The sequence below is a fragment of the Zalophus californianus genome, chromosome 9 (genome assembly GCF_009762305.2).
Source record: "Zalophus californianus isolate mZalCal1 chromosome 9, mZalCal1.pri.v2, whole genome shotgun sequence".
Classification (NCBI taxonomy): domain Eukaryota; kingdom Metazoa; phylum Chordata; class Mammalia; order Carnivora; family Otariidae; genus Zalophus; species Zalophus californianus.
Genome location: NC_045603.1, coordinates 82,322,302 through 82,337,598, shown reverse-complemented (window position 1 = coordinate 82,337,598; position 15,297 = coordinate 82,322,302). Strand labels below are relative to the sequence as shown.

Sequence of the window (15,297 nt, the reverse complement as noted above, 5' to 3'; positions counted from 1 at the left end):
GATTTTATATATTTATTTGAGAGAGAGAATGAGAGAGAGAGAGAGCATGAGAGGGGGGAGGGTCAGAGGGAGAAGCAGACTCCCTGCTGAGCAGGGAGCCCGATATGGGACTCAATCCTGGAACTCCAGGATCATGACCTGAGCCGAAGGCAGTCACCCAACCAACTGAGCCACTAGGCTTTTAAATTCTCATTTCTTTAATGGAAAATTGCCTAAGGTGTTTTTTTTTATTTTATTATGTTATGTTAATCACCATACATTACATCATTAGTTTTTGATGTAGTGTTCCATGATTCATTGTTTGCGTATAACACCCAGTGCTCCATTCAATATGTGCCCTATTTAATACCCATCACCAGGCTAACCCATCCCCCCACCCCCCTCCCCTCTAGAACCCTCAGTTTGTTTCTCAGAGTCCATAGTCTCTCATGGTTCATCTCCCCTCCAATTTCTCCCTCTTCATTTTTCCCTTCCTACTATCTTCTTCTTTTTTTTTAACATATAATGTATAAGGTTTTTATAAGCTTAAATTCATTCAGCCAAACTACTTATTGAGCACCTACTATATGGCAGATATCTAAGCAAGATGATAATTACAGCAAACAAAACAACAGACAAAAATCTCTCATTTATCTTATACTCTGGTAAGTGAAGAAAGACAAGAATGCAACAAAATACGTTAGATGGTGATCAGTACTTTGGAGACAAAACAGCTTGTTTGTAGGAATCTGAGAGGAGACTCTGCAACTGGGTAACTGAGAAAGAAGACATTTGAGTAGGGAGGTGAAGGAGTAAGACATGCATACTGGGGAAAGAACTATTCAGGTGGTAGGAATAGCATGCTGGTGTGACTGTATTTTCGGAGAGGCTGTAATGCAGTAAATGAAGAATTAATAGAAAATGAGATCAGATAAGTAAGGAAGGGGCAAGGATGGGTTGTGTAAGGCCTTATAGGCATTGTAATAATACTGGCTTTTATTCTCAGAGAAATTAGCAGCCATTGAACGGGTTTGAGCAAAAGTGGAACATTCTGTGACTTAGGTTTTTAACGTGCTCAGCATTTCTCAATGGGGTTGCTACTGGTATTTTGGGTGGGCAACTCCTCTTTGTTCTGACCATTGAACCCATGGTTGGTCATTTAGCATCTCTAAATGCCAGTAGTTATCCCCAGACCTTTTGACAACTAAAAATGCCCCCACTTATTTTCAGAGCTATGTTATAAATCAACTGAAGGTAGGTTTAAAGAGCCTATTTTAATATTCCAGGCAATAGTTTGTGTTATCTTGAGCCAAAATGTAATGGTAAATTCAGAATATATATTTTTGCAGATAGGATTTGCCAGTGAATTGGATATGGATGTGAGTGAAAGCCAGAAGTCAAAGGATGACTCCCAGGTGTTTGGAATGAGCAAACAGGATGGAGTTGCTATTCACTGGAGTCGTGAAGACTGAATATGGATGAAGCAGCTTTGGTGAAGAAAGCAGGAATTCAGTCAATACACATTAAGAGCCACTATGTAAAAACAGATATCTCTATATTTTATGGGAGAATTTTGTAAAATGGAGTAATGGGCACTACTGCTGAACTGACGGATTTTGTTAGGGTGTGTTGGATAGAGTTAATAGAAATAAATATTAGATAAATGAATAAATAACTACTAATAACTAATAGTAATGGATTAACCAGTGTAAGCATTCAGATTATGTCAAGAAAAGTTTTTTTTTCTTTTTTTAAAATATAATCTAAAGGAAGGAGTCTAATTATGGAATTTCAAACGATAAATGGTTTGGAAGTAGGCAGGCTTTTAATGCTGTTAAAATCCCACCAGGGGGCACCTGAGTGGCTCAGTCAGTTAAGCGCCTGCCTTCGGCTCAGGTCATGATCCTGGAGTCCCCAGATCGAGCGGCACATCAAGCTCCCTGCTCAGCGGGGATTCTGCTTCTCCCTCTACCCCTCATCCCCTCACTCCGCTCTCTTGTGCTCTCTCTCTCAAATAAATAAATAAATAAATAAATAAATAAATAAATAAATAATCTTAAAAAAAAAAACAACAACCCACCAGGCCCATATTGCATGCAGTAGATGTCCTACAGTGAAATTAGGCTCAGCCTTGGGAAAACAGTGGGTGCACAACCGTCCTGTACCTCATACTGACTAAGCACCACCACTTCCAACACTGTAGAGTCAACAATCAGTAAATGCAAACTTTTCTACATCCATGGACAATTTAAGGATTTCAGAGGAAAAGCTGTATCTAGACATGGTTTAGACACTATCAGTTAAATTTAGTCGTTCTTCCGGAGACGAAACAAATGATCTGAATCAACACGATGAGCTCATTGATACAAACACACAATTTGGAGTTGGCAGGAGGAAGTGTCCAACTGCATCATTGCTGGAACTTTTCCCTAGTGATAGGATTCTACCTGCTCATATGAGTAGAAAAGTCACATTTTACACAGCAATTCTCATCATAGAAACATGACGTTTCCCTCCAAATGTGAATGACCAAACTCTTATCATCAGAACAGTTTCATTCTCTTTGGATTTATATCACATTTATGAACAGTCTCTCTCAGTATTTTCTATTAATACCCCCATGATTTGACACAAAGGGAGCTATCTGCCTTCAAAAAGAAGTCCTTGCGCTCACACCTACCCGAGCACACTTGGCTTCCTTCAGAACATGGCATCATTGTGCAGACTGACTGGCTTGTGGCTGGACACCCACCCCCTTTCTCTCTGCAATAGTAGCGGAGGGCAAGTGGATGCCATGCTTCAGTCAACGTTCATCTCCAATCACCAGGCAGCTCAAGAAGTTAGAAGGTTCATGCAAAGGTGGTCACTTGAATTGAAGTGGGAGGAATGTGATAAAGAAGAACTAGTGGCAGACAGATGTCCCATGGGCTTCACATTGTTGTTTCACAGAAGGACATACTGTGTCATAATGAATTACTGCTAATTTGAGCCAGCAGTACTGTTAGATTGAGCCCGGCAACCCAGAATGACAAACAGTGCCTGCAAGATCATCTAATGAGGGGACAAGGCTGCTCCCGTAGCACCGCTTCACTCAATTAGTGGACAAAGCTTTTAATGTCGCTCTGCACAACTAAAGCAATTTTGATTACTTAGAGCAGAGTCTCCATTTAGAATGTTTTGGAAGCTGAAACAGGGTTTCTTTCTTTCTTTTTTTTTCCCTTTAATATAATTTATCTTGAGAGTATTTGAATGGTAATAAGCTATTTGAAAGCCAATCACATTATTTCCTATTTTTCCCTAAGTAATATTGAAATACATTTTTTAAAAAGTTCAAATGATAGAATTTGCTCTAGCAAATGAAATGTAAATAAGATAGCAAATGATTAAGGATACGCCGAGGATGTGTGTGTGTGTGTGCGCACGCACGTGCGTGTGTGTGTGTGTGTCTCTCCACGCCAGAATTACAGTTGGTGAATTTCATTTCATCAGCCAACATTATCAGGAGGGTTGCATATTTATTCTATATATCCACATTTAAAAAAAAAAAATTCCAGATCTTGCCTTCTTTGGCTGGGAGCACTTATATTTCCTAGCTTTTGATATGGGGAACTGACGTTTCTACTTAGTTATTTTTTTCACTATGTCACTGCATGATGAAAAGCACTCATATGTGTAATGGTACAACTTTCTTTAATATCGTGATCACTGACTTATAACTAAACAGAGGCTATTTAGGTTTAGCAAATTCCTTTCATTCTCATTAGAAACACACAGGGTGTTCACTCTATACATCGCTCTAGTCTTCTGGCTTTCTATCCATGCTGTGTGTGTAATTCTTAGACTGCCTGCACTCTGTGAAATTCTATGAAATTTTGCCTATTTAAGTAAAAGGTCATTGAGTAAAAGGAATTACTCAAGTGCTACACACAAAGTAGGTGCCAATAAATTTTTATTAAACTGACCACAAAGTCTACACAAATAAAGAAAGTGAACCTGATGATTCACTTTGCTTCCCTCAAGTGAACAGCAACACCAGGATCAAAAGTTGAGAATATGACTCTATATAGGTATACCTTACTCATCATCAAAATTGTGGGGTTTCCCCACCCACCCCAAAAATTGTATAAAGCAGGTCCAATACAAACCAACATTTTTTTTTAGAGGCGGGGTAGAGGCAGAGGGAGAGGGAGAGAAAGAATCTTAAGCAGGCTCCACGCACAGCACAGAGCCCAACGCTGGGCTCCATCTCATGGTCCTGAGATCATGACCTGAGCCCAAATCAAGAGTTGGATGCTTAACCTACTGAGCCACCCAGTAGCTCCCAATACAAACCAATTTTTAAATAATGTATATCTTCACACCTTTGTTTTATAAAAGAGATATATAACCATGCTGAAGCAGTCATCCAGAGCAGAAGCTAGGGAAAAGTTTAAAATCTTAACATTTTGTGTCATTGGAAAACCCATTAGTTGAATAAATTAACAATTATTGAACCTTATCATAGCCATGTTTCATTTTCTTAAAATAATTTCAATTATTACTACTTTCTTGCCTCCAGAAAGGTTAACTCCAAAAGCGTGTTACACCTTCAAGGAGATGGTTATGTATTAGTAAAAAATGGTACACTATCGGTATTGTTCTTCTAGTAAATAGAAAGAAAAAGAAAAAACAATGTGGCTCAGGAGGCAAGTAATATTTCCTATAATGTATGTTTTTAATAATTGTAAAGACTCAGAAATTGGCAAAGAGTATGCAATGAAATTGTGTATGCCCCTCTCCCGAGAATACATGATATAAAATCACATCATTGGCTCAAATTATTGCCAAAATAGAGAAAACTATTAATAGTTTCATTTATTTTCCTCTCTCATCAAAAAGGCTACTAGCAGAGAGGAAGAAGTGCTTCTTGTTAGTTGTAGAAATGAAAGAAAAATAATAATCAAGGAATAAATTTAATGGGAAAGTACCAGTAATAGATACAATTCAGTTGGTATCAATCTCTAAAGGCCTCCCCTTCATTTCCTCTTTGTTCTTTAGTAGACTCTCAGTCCAAAGTACCCACAACAATTATCATTCAGCTTACCATCAATGTTAGTACCAAACATCACAGATATTTTCCCATCCCTTGTTGATTAATTTTTATTTTTCAAATATATATAGTATTTGCATGGTCCTAAGTCAAAACTATATATAAAGGCAACTCTGGGGAGACGTCCATCCCTAACCCTTCTAGTCATTCCCATCCACATATTATATGTAATTATTTTTATTAATTCTGGCTTATTCCTGTATTTCTTTTCATGTAAAAATAAGCACATATGTATTTATTCTGATTTGCCCTTCTTTCTTGTGCAAAATGTAGCATACTATATACTGTGAGTAAAGTACAGAAAAGTAAAGAGTCTATATATACTCTTTGAAGGTTTTAAATTTTTCACTAACAACGCATCCTGGAAATGTCTCCATATTAGTGCCCAGAGATCTTCCTCATTATCTCTTACAACTGCATGGCACTTCATTACGTGGATATACTTTCATTTATTCAATAGGTCTTTTATAGGCAGGGATTTAGGTTATTTACAATATTTTGAAATTGCATATGATTTTATAAATTAATACCCTGCATGAGTATTTTTTTAAAACCTCATACAATGCCCAGAAAATCGCTGGTGGGTAAGGCGGTTGCCTGAGTCTACTCTGGCTGCCAGTTGCCTCTACATTTCTGATATGGAAGAGTAGTAGGACTGGGAAGCCTGAATTACCTTTGATGTTTTCACTGGAGCTCAAATTTATGACTAGTCTTGAATATAAATCTCTGTGAGAAAAGCAATTATGAAATAGTGTTGGTTGACACTAAGAGAAAATGAATTTTAGAATTTTTAATTCTTTTTCTTTCTTTCACAAGACTTTTTTGAGACCTTAAACTAACCTAGACCCACTAGAAGTCCTTAAAACATAAGAGCCAGGAAATATTTGCCTACATACAAACATCTTTGTGGCAAGGAACAACCCTTAACTTTCTTTAAATTTAGAACTCATATTAAAGGCTTGAAAATAGTGATTAAATGAATGAATGAATGAACCTACTGCACTCCAGTCTGACACAAAAACTTAGAAAAAGTTTTCAGAAAATAGAAACCTGAGTTACAGTTCTGAAAGTAGGCAGGTGTATTTAGCAATAACTTGTTCTCTTCCCCAAACGAGGCAGCTTATACATAAGGCAAAAGCCATCTTTGGAGCAGTCTCAGTGGAATGGATAGACATGGTCTCGGTTTGTGGCTTGAAATCACTGAGTGTCCAATAGCACATTTCCTGCTGTTGTTAGAAAGGCTATAGGAATGGTGACATTGGCTTTGAGGAAGAGTAGAGATTAGACAACAAGCCCAGAGAAAACTGCCAACACCAAGAGGGTGTACTCAGCAAGTGCCTATGAGGTGTCATACTCTTGCTGAAGGGCCCAGAGTTTCCTCAGGGGAGAAAAGGAAGGAGAAAGAAAAAAGGAATTGCTGTGTTAGTGTTTGCCAAAAAATAAAAGTCTGAGAAACTCCTGAGAGACACCAAGAGCGCAGTAAAATTTACCTTTCCTAAGGCTACCCTTAGGTTTTACCCTTGTCCTTGGAGTAGAATGGAGTGCAGCTAATACTCAGAGGCAAGCTCAAGGATTCTAATAAAGAATATGAAATAGGTAGGGGCACCTAGGTGGCACAGTCGGGTAAGCATCCGACTCTTGTTTTCAGCCCAGGTCATGATCTCAGGGTCCTAGGATCAAGCCGCGCATTGGGCTCCATGCTCAGTGCAGAGTCTGCTTGAGATTCTCTCCCTCTCCCTCTGCCCCCACCTGCTCTCACTCTCTCTCTCAAATAAATAAATAAATATCTTTAAAAAAAAGAATATGAAATAGGTGAATACTGTTGCACCAAGATTTGACTGATTTTTAATAGATTTTTTTATCCCATTGTATTATTTTTTATTCAAGTATCTGATTCCTCTGTATTCCTCTGGGGGGAGGGGGGGAAAGCAGCAAAATTATTGCTAATAGAAACATTTCATTGTATCAGCATCTCATTATCACATGCAGGGCATTAATCGGAGCACCTTAGTTAAGTTGGGAAAGAGCTTTGCTAATGGAAGATGATTCAGCACAGTATCTTCTGACAAGTGATGCCATCTCAAATCCTTTTCAGACGTAGGTGGAATAAAACTAATAAGTAAAATGTGAGCATTTAATAAGTTTATCAGTATGTTATGTGCTCCATTTTTAAAAGTTTCTGTAGTGATAATCTTACCCATTTTTCTCTAAAACTGCCCTGTCACACAGTAATATGTATATAGACTAAACTTGTTTCATTTTTAAAAGACATCCCAGGGAGATGAGATGTGGATGGGTGTGAGGAGTAGATCAGGGGAAGCAAATGGGTGCAGATGCCTCCATTGACAAAAGGAAAAGGCATATGGCTTCCTTCCTTCCTGGTGTACCCGGAGCTCAGAGAGAGCTCTAGATTTCCCAGCGATAAGTTTCTGCTTATGAGCTCCACTGGGAAGATATTTTGTATGCCACAGAAAACCAAGATGTTTGCGTTCCCACCAATCCAGGGATAAGGCATTTTCCTCATACAGACACAAAACATACAGTATATGAATGTTTAATGGAGGCTAAAACTGGGAGAGGAACAGAAAACAAGAACAGAGCAGGTTAAAAAAATATCTGGTTTCTCTCTATCAAAATACTAATTAAAATTCATGTTCATGGGGATGATTATACATATGTTTTTGAACTAAAAGTCTAACCTGGCACTATTTTTTGGCCTTATTTTTGTGACAACATTTTTGTCCATATGGCATGAAGTGAATCATTTTACATCTTTTTTTAAGCTCTATGTGTTTTTCTTGTTGTCTATTCTCTCTTCTCCCACCACACACACACTGGCAGCCGCTACCAAGTTACCAAATGCCAACTCAACCCTGCAAGCTGGCTGCATGGAGCTATATAGTACTGGCATTTTCCTTTCTTTGCAGAAATACTCTCTCTCTCTCTCTCTCTCTCTCTCTCACACACACACACACACACACACGCATGCACGCACGCGCGCGCGCGCACGCACACACGCGCACATGCATGCACACACGCGCGCACCACGATTGAAGAACCCTATTTTTCCTTCATTCCCATGCTAATCTTCTGCGCCCTCAGGATTCTGCCCAGCTCCAGTGTGTGTGTCCCTGGTCTGCGGAGCGCCACACCAGCTTATTTACAGCCTCCCATCCCGGGCCTTCTTTCTCCGTGGCGCTATGACAATTAGTGGTTCACTTAAGAACTGCTATGAATTAATGGTTAATCGAGCCCACGTAATTAGTGTAGTCACAGCAAAGGGCAAAAACCATGATTGTCCAGGGGTCTCCTCTTCTCTCGTCTTCTTTTTTAATCATACTAATCCATGCTTCTGCTTCTTCAGACAGAAGCAATGCTTCTTATCTGCAGCCCGGCCACACTGCCCGGCCCATTTGGGTCCCTACATGGCACACGTTTTGTACACATGCTGCCTCCGCCAGGATCAGGCACTGCTGAGTTTGTGTGGAAGGGCAGCAACTCTACCTAACAAATGTAACTTTAACAACAGTAAAACAACCTAATAGCTTAGCATGCCAGGGGGCTAATGTGGCGGGCCATTTACTGCTGCACTAAATAGCCCCGGTTTGATTCTCATTGCCAAGTGTCGAACTGAGAATTGCAAGGCAGGAGTAGCTCCTAATTCATTAGATAAAGGGGGTCATTGCTCATAGGGCTGGGGAAACTGTAGAACGGTAAGAAATTAAACAAGGCAGTCCCCTTTCAAATGCTACCAAACCCTGGGCTACCTGTGATCACTGAAACACAAAGGCTCTATCCTGGCCCTCATGTGCCAACTTCCAGCTTGGGATAAGTATGTTTTATTTGGCGACATTCATCTGGAAAGAGGCTAGAAGGGAAAGGGATCCTAATACTGAAGCTACTATTTATCTGTAAATCACTTTGACACCTTTGGAACCAAAGCAGCAACACAAGAACAAAGTATGATTTAGCCTTGACTGCAAAATGAGCCACGACTGAGATGTTCCTGCCAGAGATTCTGCCTCATGTGTCCTGGAAAAGTTGCTGTGGACAGTTGTGACCTGGCTAATCAGCTGGGCAGGAAAAAAAAAACTGCTAACAATAAAACGGAGACCAAAATTCTTGTTAGCATTGCTACATCTCATAGTACTGTCTGTCTAGCTTTTTTTTTTTTTTTCCTTTTTTTCTTCCATGCAGTCATAAAGAGTTCTAAGTTCAAACTGCCCTGAATAGTCATGGTAAGACTATGTGGACAAAATAATTCCCTTATCTTGTTCTCTTTTTTTTTTTAAATAGAAAGGAAAATAATCAAAAATTTAAAATGAGATCTCTAAAAGGGGACATCTTTATTTCCTGAACATTAGCCCTAAAACAACTGATTTCTCTAATTCTTGCCATCACTCAGATTGGCCTTGAATTACCTCCCAATAGGCCTCCCATGTGCTTCTAGATGAGAGTGTGTAATGGGGGATCTGTTAATTAACTAGAAGCAAAGTTGCGCGGTGGGGATCAAACACTGGATACGTCCTAAAACTCCCACAGAGAAGATGAAATGCAGCGCAAACTTTAAAGACTTCCCGTCATTAGCTGAGACCTTGCTGCTCCTGGCCCAGACCCCTCCTGTTTCAGAGAACAATGAGGACAATAATGGCAGAAATGAAATCGTGCAGCCAGGAACAAAGGAACTAGCTATTTACCCGTAGAAAAAGAAAGAGGGGGAGGGGGAGAAAAAGGGAGAACTTTCTTTTTCTGTGGTTCCTGTCTACTCTTAATTAATTTATGACTGCCAGGGAATTGCACAGAGAGCACACCCAAACGCACTGTATGGAGCACAGTGTTAATATATGTGACATCTACTGTTTACTTCCAGGAAAAGTGCAACGGGCTGGGGAGAGGGAGGGGTGGAGGAGGAAAGCTGGCACGGGAGAGAATGAATGAAAATGGACAAATTGTTGGGCTGAACTTTCACTCTTAGGATCAGAGTTCAAAATGGAAATGGTTAAAACAAAACAGACAAACAAACAACAACAACAACAACAAACAAAGAAAACAAAGCAACACTATCCCAGAAGTAACATATCTGCCTCGATAGTTCTCTATCTCGGGAAAAGACAAGAATTGTACTCTGACACAGAGCTCACATTTTGCAATTTTTCAGAGGTTTCCTGGTAATGTCTGTAGAAATATATATGAGTATAATATCAATACCAAAGGACACAGTCATGACATTGACCTGTTGTTCTTTCTTGTTTCTCGACAAGATGGAAATAGGAAAAATTCTACTGAAAATTGAGCTAACTACTAACAAAATCTGACTACTGAAGGACCTCATCCTCATTTTGCGTTCTGAATTTTTGCAGAATTCAAATCAGGAGCTTCTCTACATCTCTAAAGTGCAAGGCTTCAACAGGACTAAGAGATCAAGTGAGAACACCAGTAAGGTTTACAGAGAGGAAGCCTTGGTTCTCCCTGCTCCACCTTGAAGCACTTGCTTTGAGATGGACCAGTAGGATGACGAGAGCCCTGTTCCCTCTCTTCAAATTCCCACTGAAAATGGCCACACTAGAATTATTTTCTTTTTAAAGCTCAGTGACAAAACTTACTCCTCTGTTTTCACACCACATGTTCAGAACAATCAGTGGAAACTGCAAATGGATGGAAACAAGAAAATCCCCCAGGATTATATTTTGTGACTGCTTCCCTTCCTTCTCACTTATTTATTATGAAAGGTTTAGATTTAATAAGCTCAACCACAAACTTGAGTTTAGGAAAAAAATTTGTAAGCACATAGTTCAACCAACTGAAAATACTATATAATCAAAAGGGAGTACAGGTTAGAGGCTTACCATTAGTTGCCTATGTGTTCTAACCTGTATTAAAGAAACGAAACAAACAAACAAAAAACCTCCACCTTGAAGTGAAAGACCTATTGTCAGTTATTGAGAATCTTACCTACTGTCTCCAAATATAAACTCACAAGAGTAATGGACCCCCCAGTACATTTATGATGGCTATGACTATCCATTTACCAGTGATAGTATGGCAGAATAGAAGAATGGCATCATAGTCCAGGAATGAAAGGGCCTAAAGTTATATTTCGGACATCTAAGAACTAACCATGTGTCTTAGGAAACATTGTTTATTCTCCTTGGTCTCAGTTTCCCATGGGGATAAACAATTCTCCTGATTACTCCATAAAGTGTTGAATGATATAGCATATGTCAAAGTATTAAAAATATCAATTTATTTTCAATGTCACTATCCTCTACTGTTCTAGAACAGTGCTGGGTCCATAATACAAGGTATTTAGGACCTAGAAATCTATAATAGGATTACCAACTCCTTTGGGATTTTTTAATTCTCTTCAAATTTTCTGAACAAGTTCAGAAAACAATCTAGAAACAATGACTTTCTTATAAATCATCCCAGTTAACTACATTCTGCCTTCATTCACCTTGTATGATTTCTTCTGTTTACTATGATATTTTGTAAGCAAGATTATATTATTTTCTCCAAAGATAGCAATAGCCTACCTCATTTCCACCTTATTCAACAATTCTCATATTTCTACTTATGCAACATTCTACTTATACAATATTCTCCAGAATTCTTAATAATGTTTCCTAATCATTCTGTTGTTATGATAATTTAGGAATAATTCCAGAAATTTCCTTTACATTTAACGAGTTTTCTATAGGTAGTGTTAAAATCAAAATAACAAAAAGCAGTAAGACAGGACCACACATGATAGCTGTAAATGTATAAGGGCAATTTCTTAACATAAAGAGAAATCTAATACTTAATATGTTCAGGATTCAAGTAACCAAAATGTAGGAAATAAGTCTATTCCTAAAAGAGAAGGGAATCCTGATCATTACAATAATAATTGCTAGAAAAGTACCCTAAGACAGAAAGGCAGGCTAATTATTGCTCATTTCTAACTCTCAGAATGACTCAATAAGAGTGAAACTCCTGATTTAAGTAATCATTCTACTGGCTAACAACATAACCCGCCTTTATTTTATTTTTTTTAAGATTTTATTTATTTATTTTGACAGAGGGAGAGACAGTGAGAGGGGTAACACAAGCAGGGGGACTGGGAGAGGGAGAAGCAGGCTTCCCGCTGAGCAGGGAGCCCAATGCGGGGCTCGATCCCAGGACCCTGGGATCATGACCTGAGCCGAAGGCAGACGCTTAAGGACTGAGCCACCCAGGTGCCCCCATAACCCGCCTTTAAATGCTCCTGCCATAGCTTTGAGAAGTAGCCAGATATCACTGCCGGGCATTCTGTTCAACCTACATAGTATTAACATTTTTATAAACGTATTTTCCAGTATTTAGAAACTGAGAGAACCCATATTTCTGACACCTTTCGAAAACTTGGAAGATCTGGCCATGCTACGCCAGCCTTTCACATGGCAGCAGTCTCCTGGTACCAAATGGGAGGGGCCCATGAGATAGAGATACATACTCTTGCGTTCATCCCAGTCCTCACCAGTTCTGTCTGCCTCCTGTAGACAGTTGGGTTTTTGACACTGAGATTTTAGAGTAGGCTTTAGGGGACTGGAAGAGTAAAATATTCAAAACCTTTTTCTCAGAACAGAGATTTTATAGCTGCTCCTCAAATGCCTAACCTTTTAATGAAAGATAAAGATGTGCAAATCAGTAGAAAAATACAGATAATAGTCACACACACAAAAATGAGTAAATAAATAAAATTTAAAGTAAGTGCAAATAAAATGGGATAAGGATAAAAATTTTCTATAGAATATGCTAGCCAATATGTGAATTACAATGAAAATACATAAAATACATAGGAAAATACCAAGGAAAATAGAAGCAAAAGTAAAAAATGATAAAATAGGAAAAAAAATGTATACAATTATGAAGACAAAATATGAAGAAAAATTAATATACAAATAGTATACCATAAAAAGATTAACATGATAGACTAAAATTATGTTAAGGAAACACAGGTACAAATTATAGAACTCAGAGATCAAAGAATAATAGTAAAAATGTGGTAAAGGGAAAAACTTTAAATTTAAACTGGCAATGCAGAATCCAAAGTTTAACATTCTGTTGCATAAGCAAACTTTAATCTGAGGCAGCTGTGGGCAGGCAACCACTCTCCCACAAAGCTTGGTTTTCTTGAAGGGACTACCTAGTTGGTAAGGTTTTCTGAATCTGGAACATTGAAATTTATGAATGCAATAGATGACACTGTCAACTATGCAACTTGATCCCATTTGGATATAGTATGGCCATCACAAGAAAGGCCTATATGCATATCTGGCATTAAATAACCAGATAGATTTTTTTAAAATAAATCCCTAGAAAGAATAAGTTGAAGAATATAAGCAATCTTTTCTAATACATTCAGTTATGAACAAATCAAAGATTGGAGCTCATGTCACGGTTTTTATTTAGGAAAATATATATTCCAATGAATAAAGGAAAGGTACAACTTACTTTCCAAACTGTCAAGAACAATCTTTAGGGGAACTTTCTTTATTTCATGTGATCTTTATTCAATTCCAATTTCGTCGGTCCAAATCTAAACATGGAATCACAAGGCCAACTTCCTCACACTTCCTACTGTGATAGGGCTGTTTCTGCTTACTGCCTTACAATGTATGCCTAGGAAACTGAAGATAATTTTAGTATCAGTTTAAGGGGCACGCCAGAGGACCTAGAATACTCAACTGCATAATGAGGCAAGCAAATATTTCACAAAATAACGGTATTCAATAATTTTTTTCCAGTGTCACAGGAATATAAAAAGATTCCTGAATTTCTAAAATTACTGACCGCTAGCACGCAAGCAACATCAATGTATTTTAAAATTCCAGTCTCTAGAATATGGAGCTTTCTCAAAAGTATCACATATTTACCTGTCAAATTAAAGAGAAAGAGCTAAAGATAAACTTTTTGATGGCTTAGGGTCATAATAATGAATATCACAATTATATTTTAATGGATTATCAAGGTTTTTACAGTTGTTAGAAGGTACATCAGTGGTCTCAACAGGGTCGATTTCACCCCTCAGGGGAACTCTGGCAAAGTCTGGAGACAATTTTGTTTTTCACAACTGTGGGGAGAATGGGGAAGAGAAGAAGGTGCAACTGGCCTTTAGTGGATAAAAGCCAAGATGGCTGCTAAACATCCTAAAATGCACAAGACAACTCCTCCCCCACCTGCAGCCCTACCCACATCCTCCCCACAAAAAGTCAACAAGTCGAGAATAAGAAACCCTGCATTACACTAAATGGGATCAATTTATTATGAACCCAGTACTTTCCATCTTTGGCTTTGTTTTGCTTTTTTTTTTTTTTTTTTTTTTGTCTCTTCCCCTGCATTGTCTCGCTCTATGAGGGCTTCAGAATGGCCTTTCATTTTTCTGATTTGCTACATGATTCTGCTGTGGGCTCAGCAAACATTTTTTTCAAGCTTATTACAACTATATAGTCTATGAAAGAAGGAATCAGAACTATCTTATGAGTAAAACTTGGGAGCTCAGAGGGATAGATTAAATAATTTTAAATTTTCTAAGCTTATTCTTTGGTTCAGATCTGTTCTAGTTACTAGAAATCACCAGACTTCAAATGTGTGAAGTACTGCTGTGGTTTATTCAAAACTAAAGAACTAACAAATGAAAAAGACATAAAACAAAGTAACAGAAACCCTGTATTTGTATTCTGCTAATACAAGATTGATAATGTCTTTGAGAAAGCTGAGCTGAAATGTACCTTCTAACCGGAGTGATAGAATTATTGTAGCTAAATGAATCTCACAAACAAGACCTCAAAGTGAAGGGCACAATGTTTATCTTTTTAAGAGAGTACCTTTTTAATACATGTTTAATATTTTATGTATTTAATTATAATGTGAGATTTAGGTGGATACTTTTACATATACTAATGACACATAATTTTCATCTAGATTTAAGTTTCTGTAGTCACATTTAGCTATGTTAGGTATTCGAGAGTAATAAATTGAATTTCCTAAAATAAGATTATTTATACACAAGACTTTCCTTTAATTAGTCAAAAATCATACAATTATAACAATAGATGACTTTGCATGATCCACTCCAGGGACGATAAGGAAGCAACTGTAATCAGATGATAGGATTTGTACTCTTCTCATACTCTGCTAATCTACATACCTAGCACTAAGGAACATTGCTTGGTACTCTAACCCAAAATATTAATCAATCAGACTACACA

General features: G+C 38.0%; 1 protein-coding gene across 15 annotated transcripts in view; it reads right to left on the bottom strand.

Moving 5' to 3' along the window:
* The window catches only part of SOX5 (SRY-box transcription factor 5), a 1,040,220-nt gene that overhangs the window by 680,854 nt on the left and 344,069 nt on the right, over positions 1-15,297 (bottom strand). Inside the window, exon 1 of one of the 15 annotated variants that reach the window (XM_027594372.1) lies at positions 2,660-2,804. The exons of 13 other annotated variants lie outside the window; for them this stretch is intronic. In XM_027594372.1, coding sequence (XP_027450173.1) covers positions 2,660-2,696 — 37 coding nt within the window. In that variant the 5' untranslated portion in view covers positions 2,697-2,804. Of the gene's footprint in view, positions 1-2,659; positions 2,805-15,297 lie in introns of those variants that run through there. One more of the 15 variants, XM_027594389.1, reaches the window with a different exon arrangement.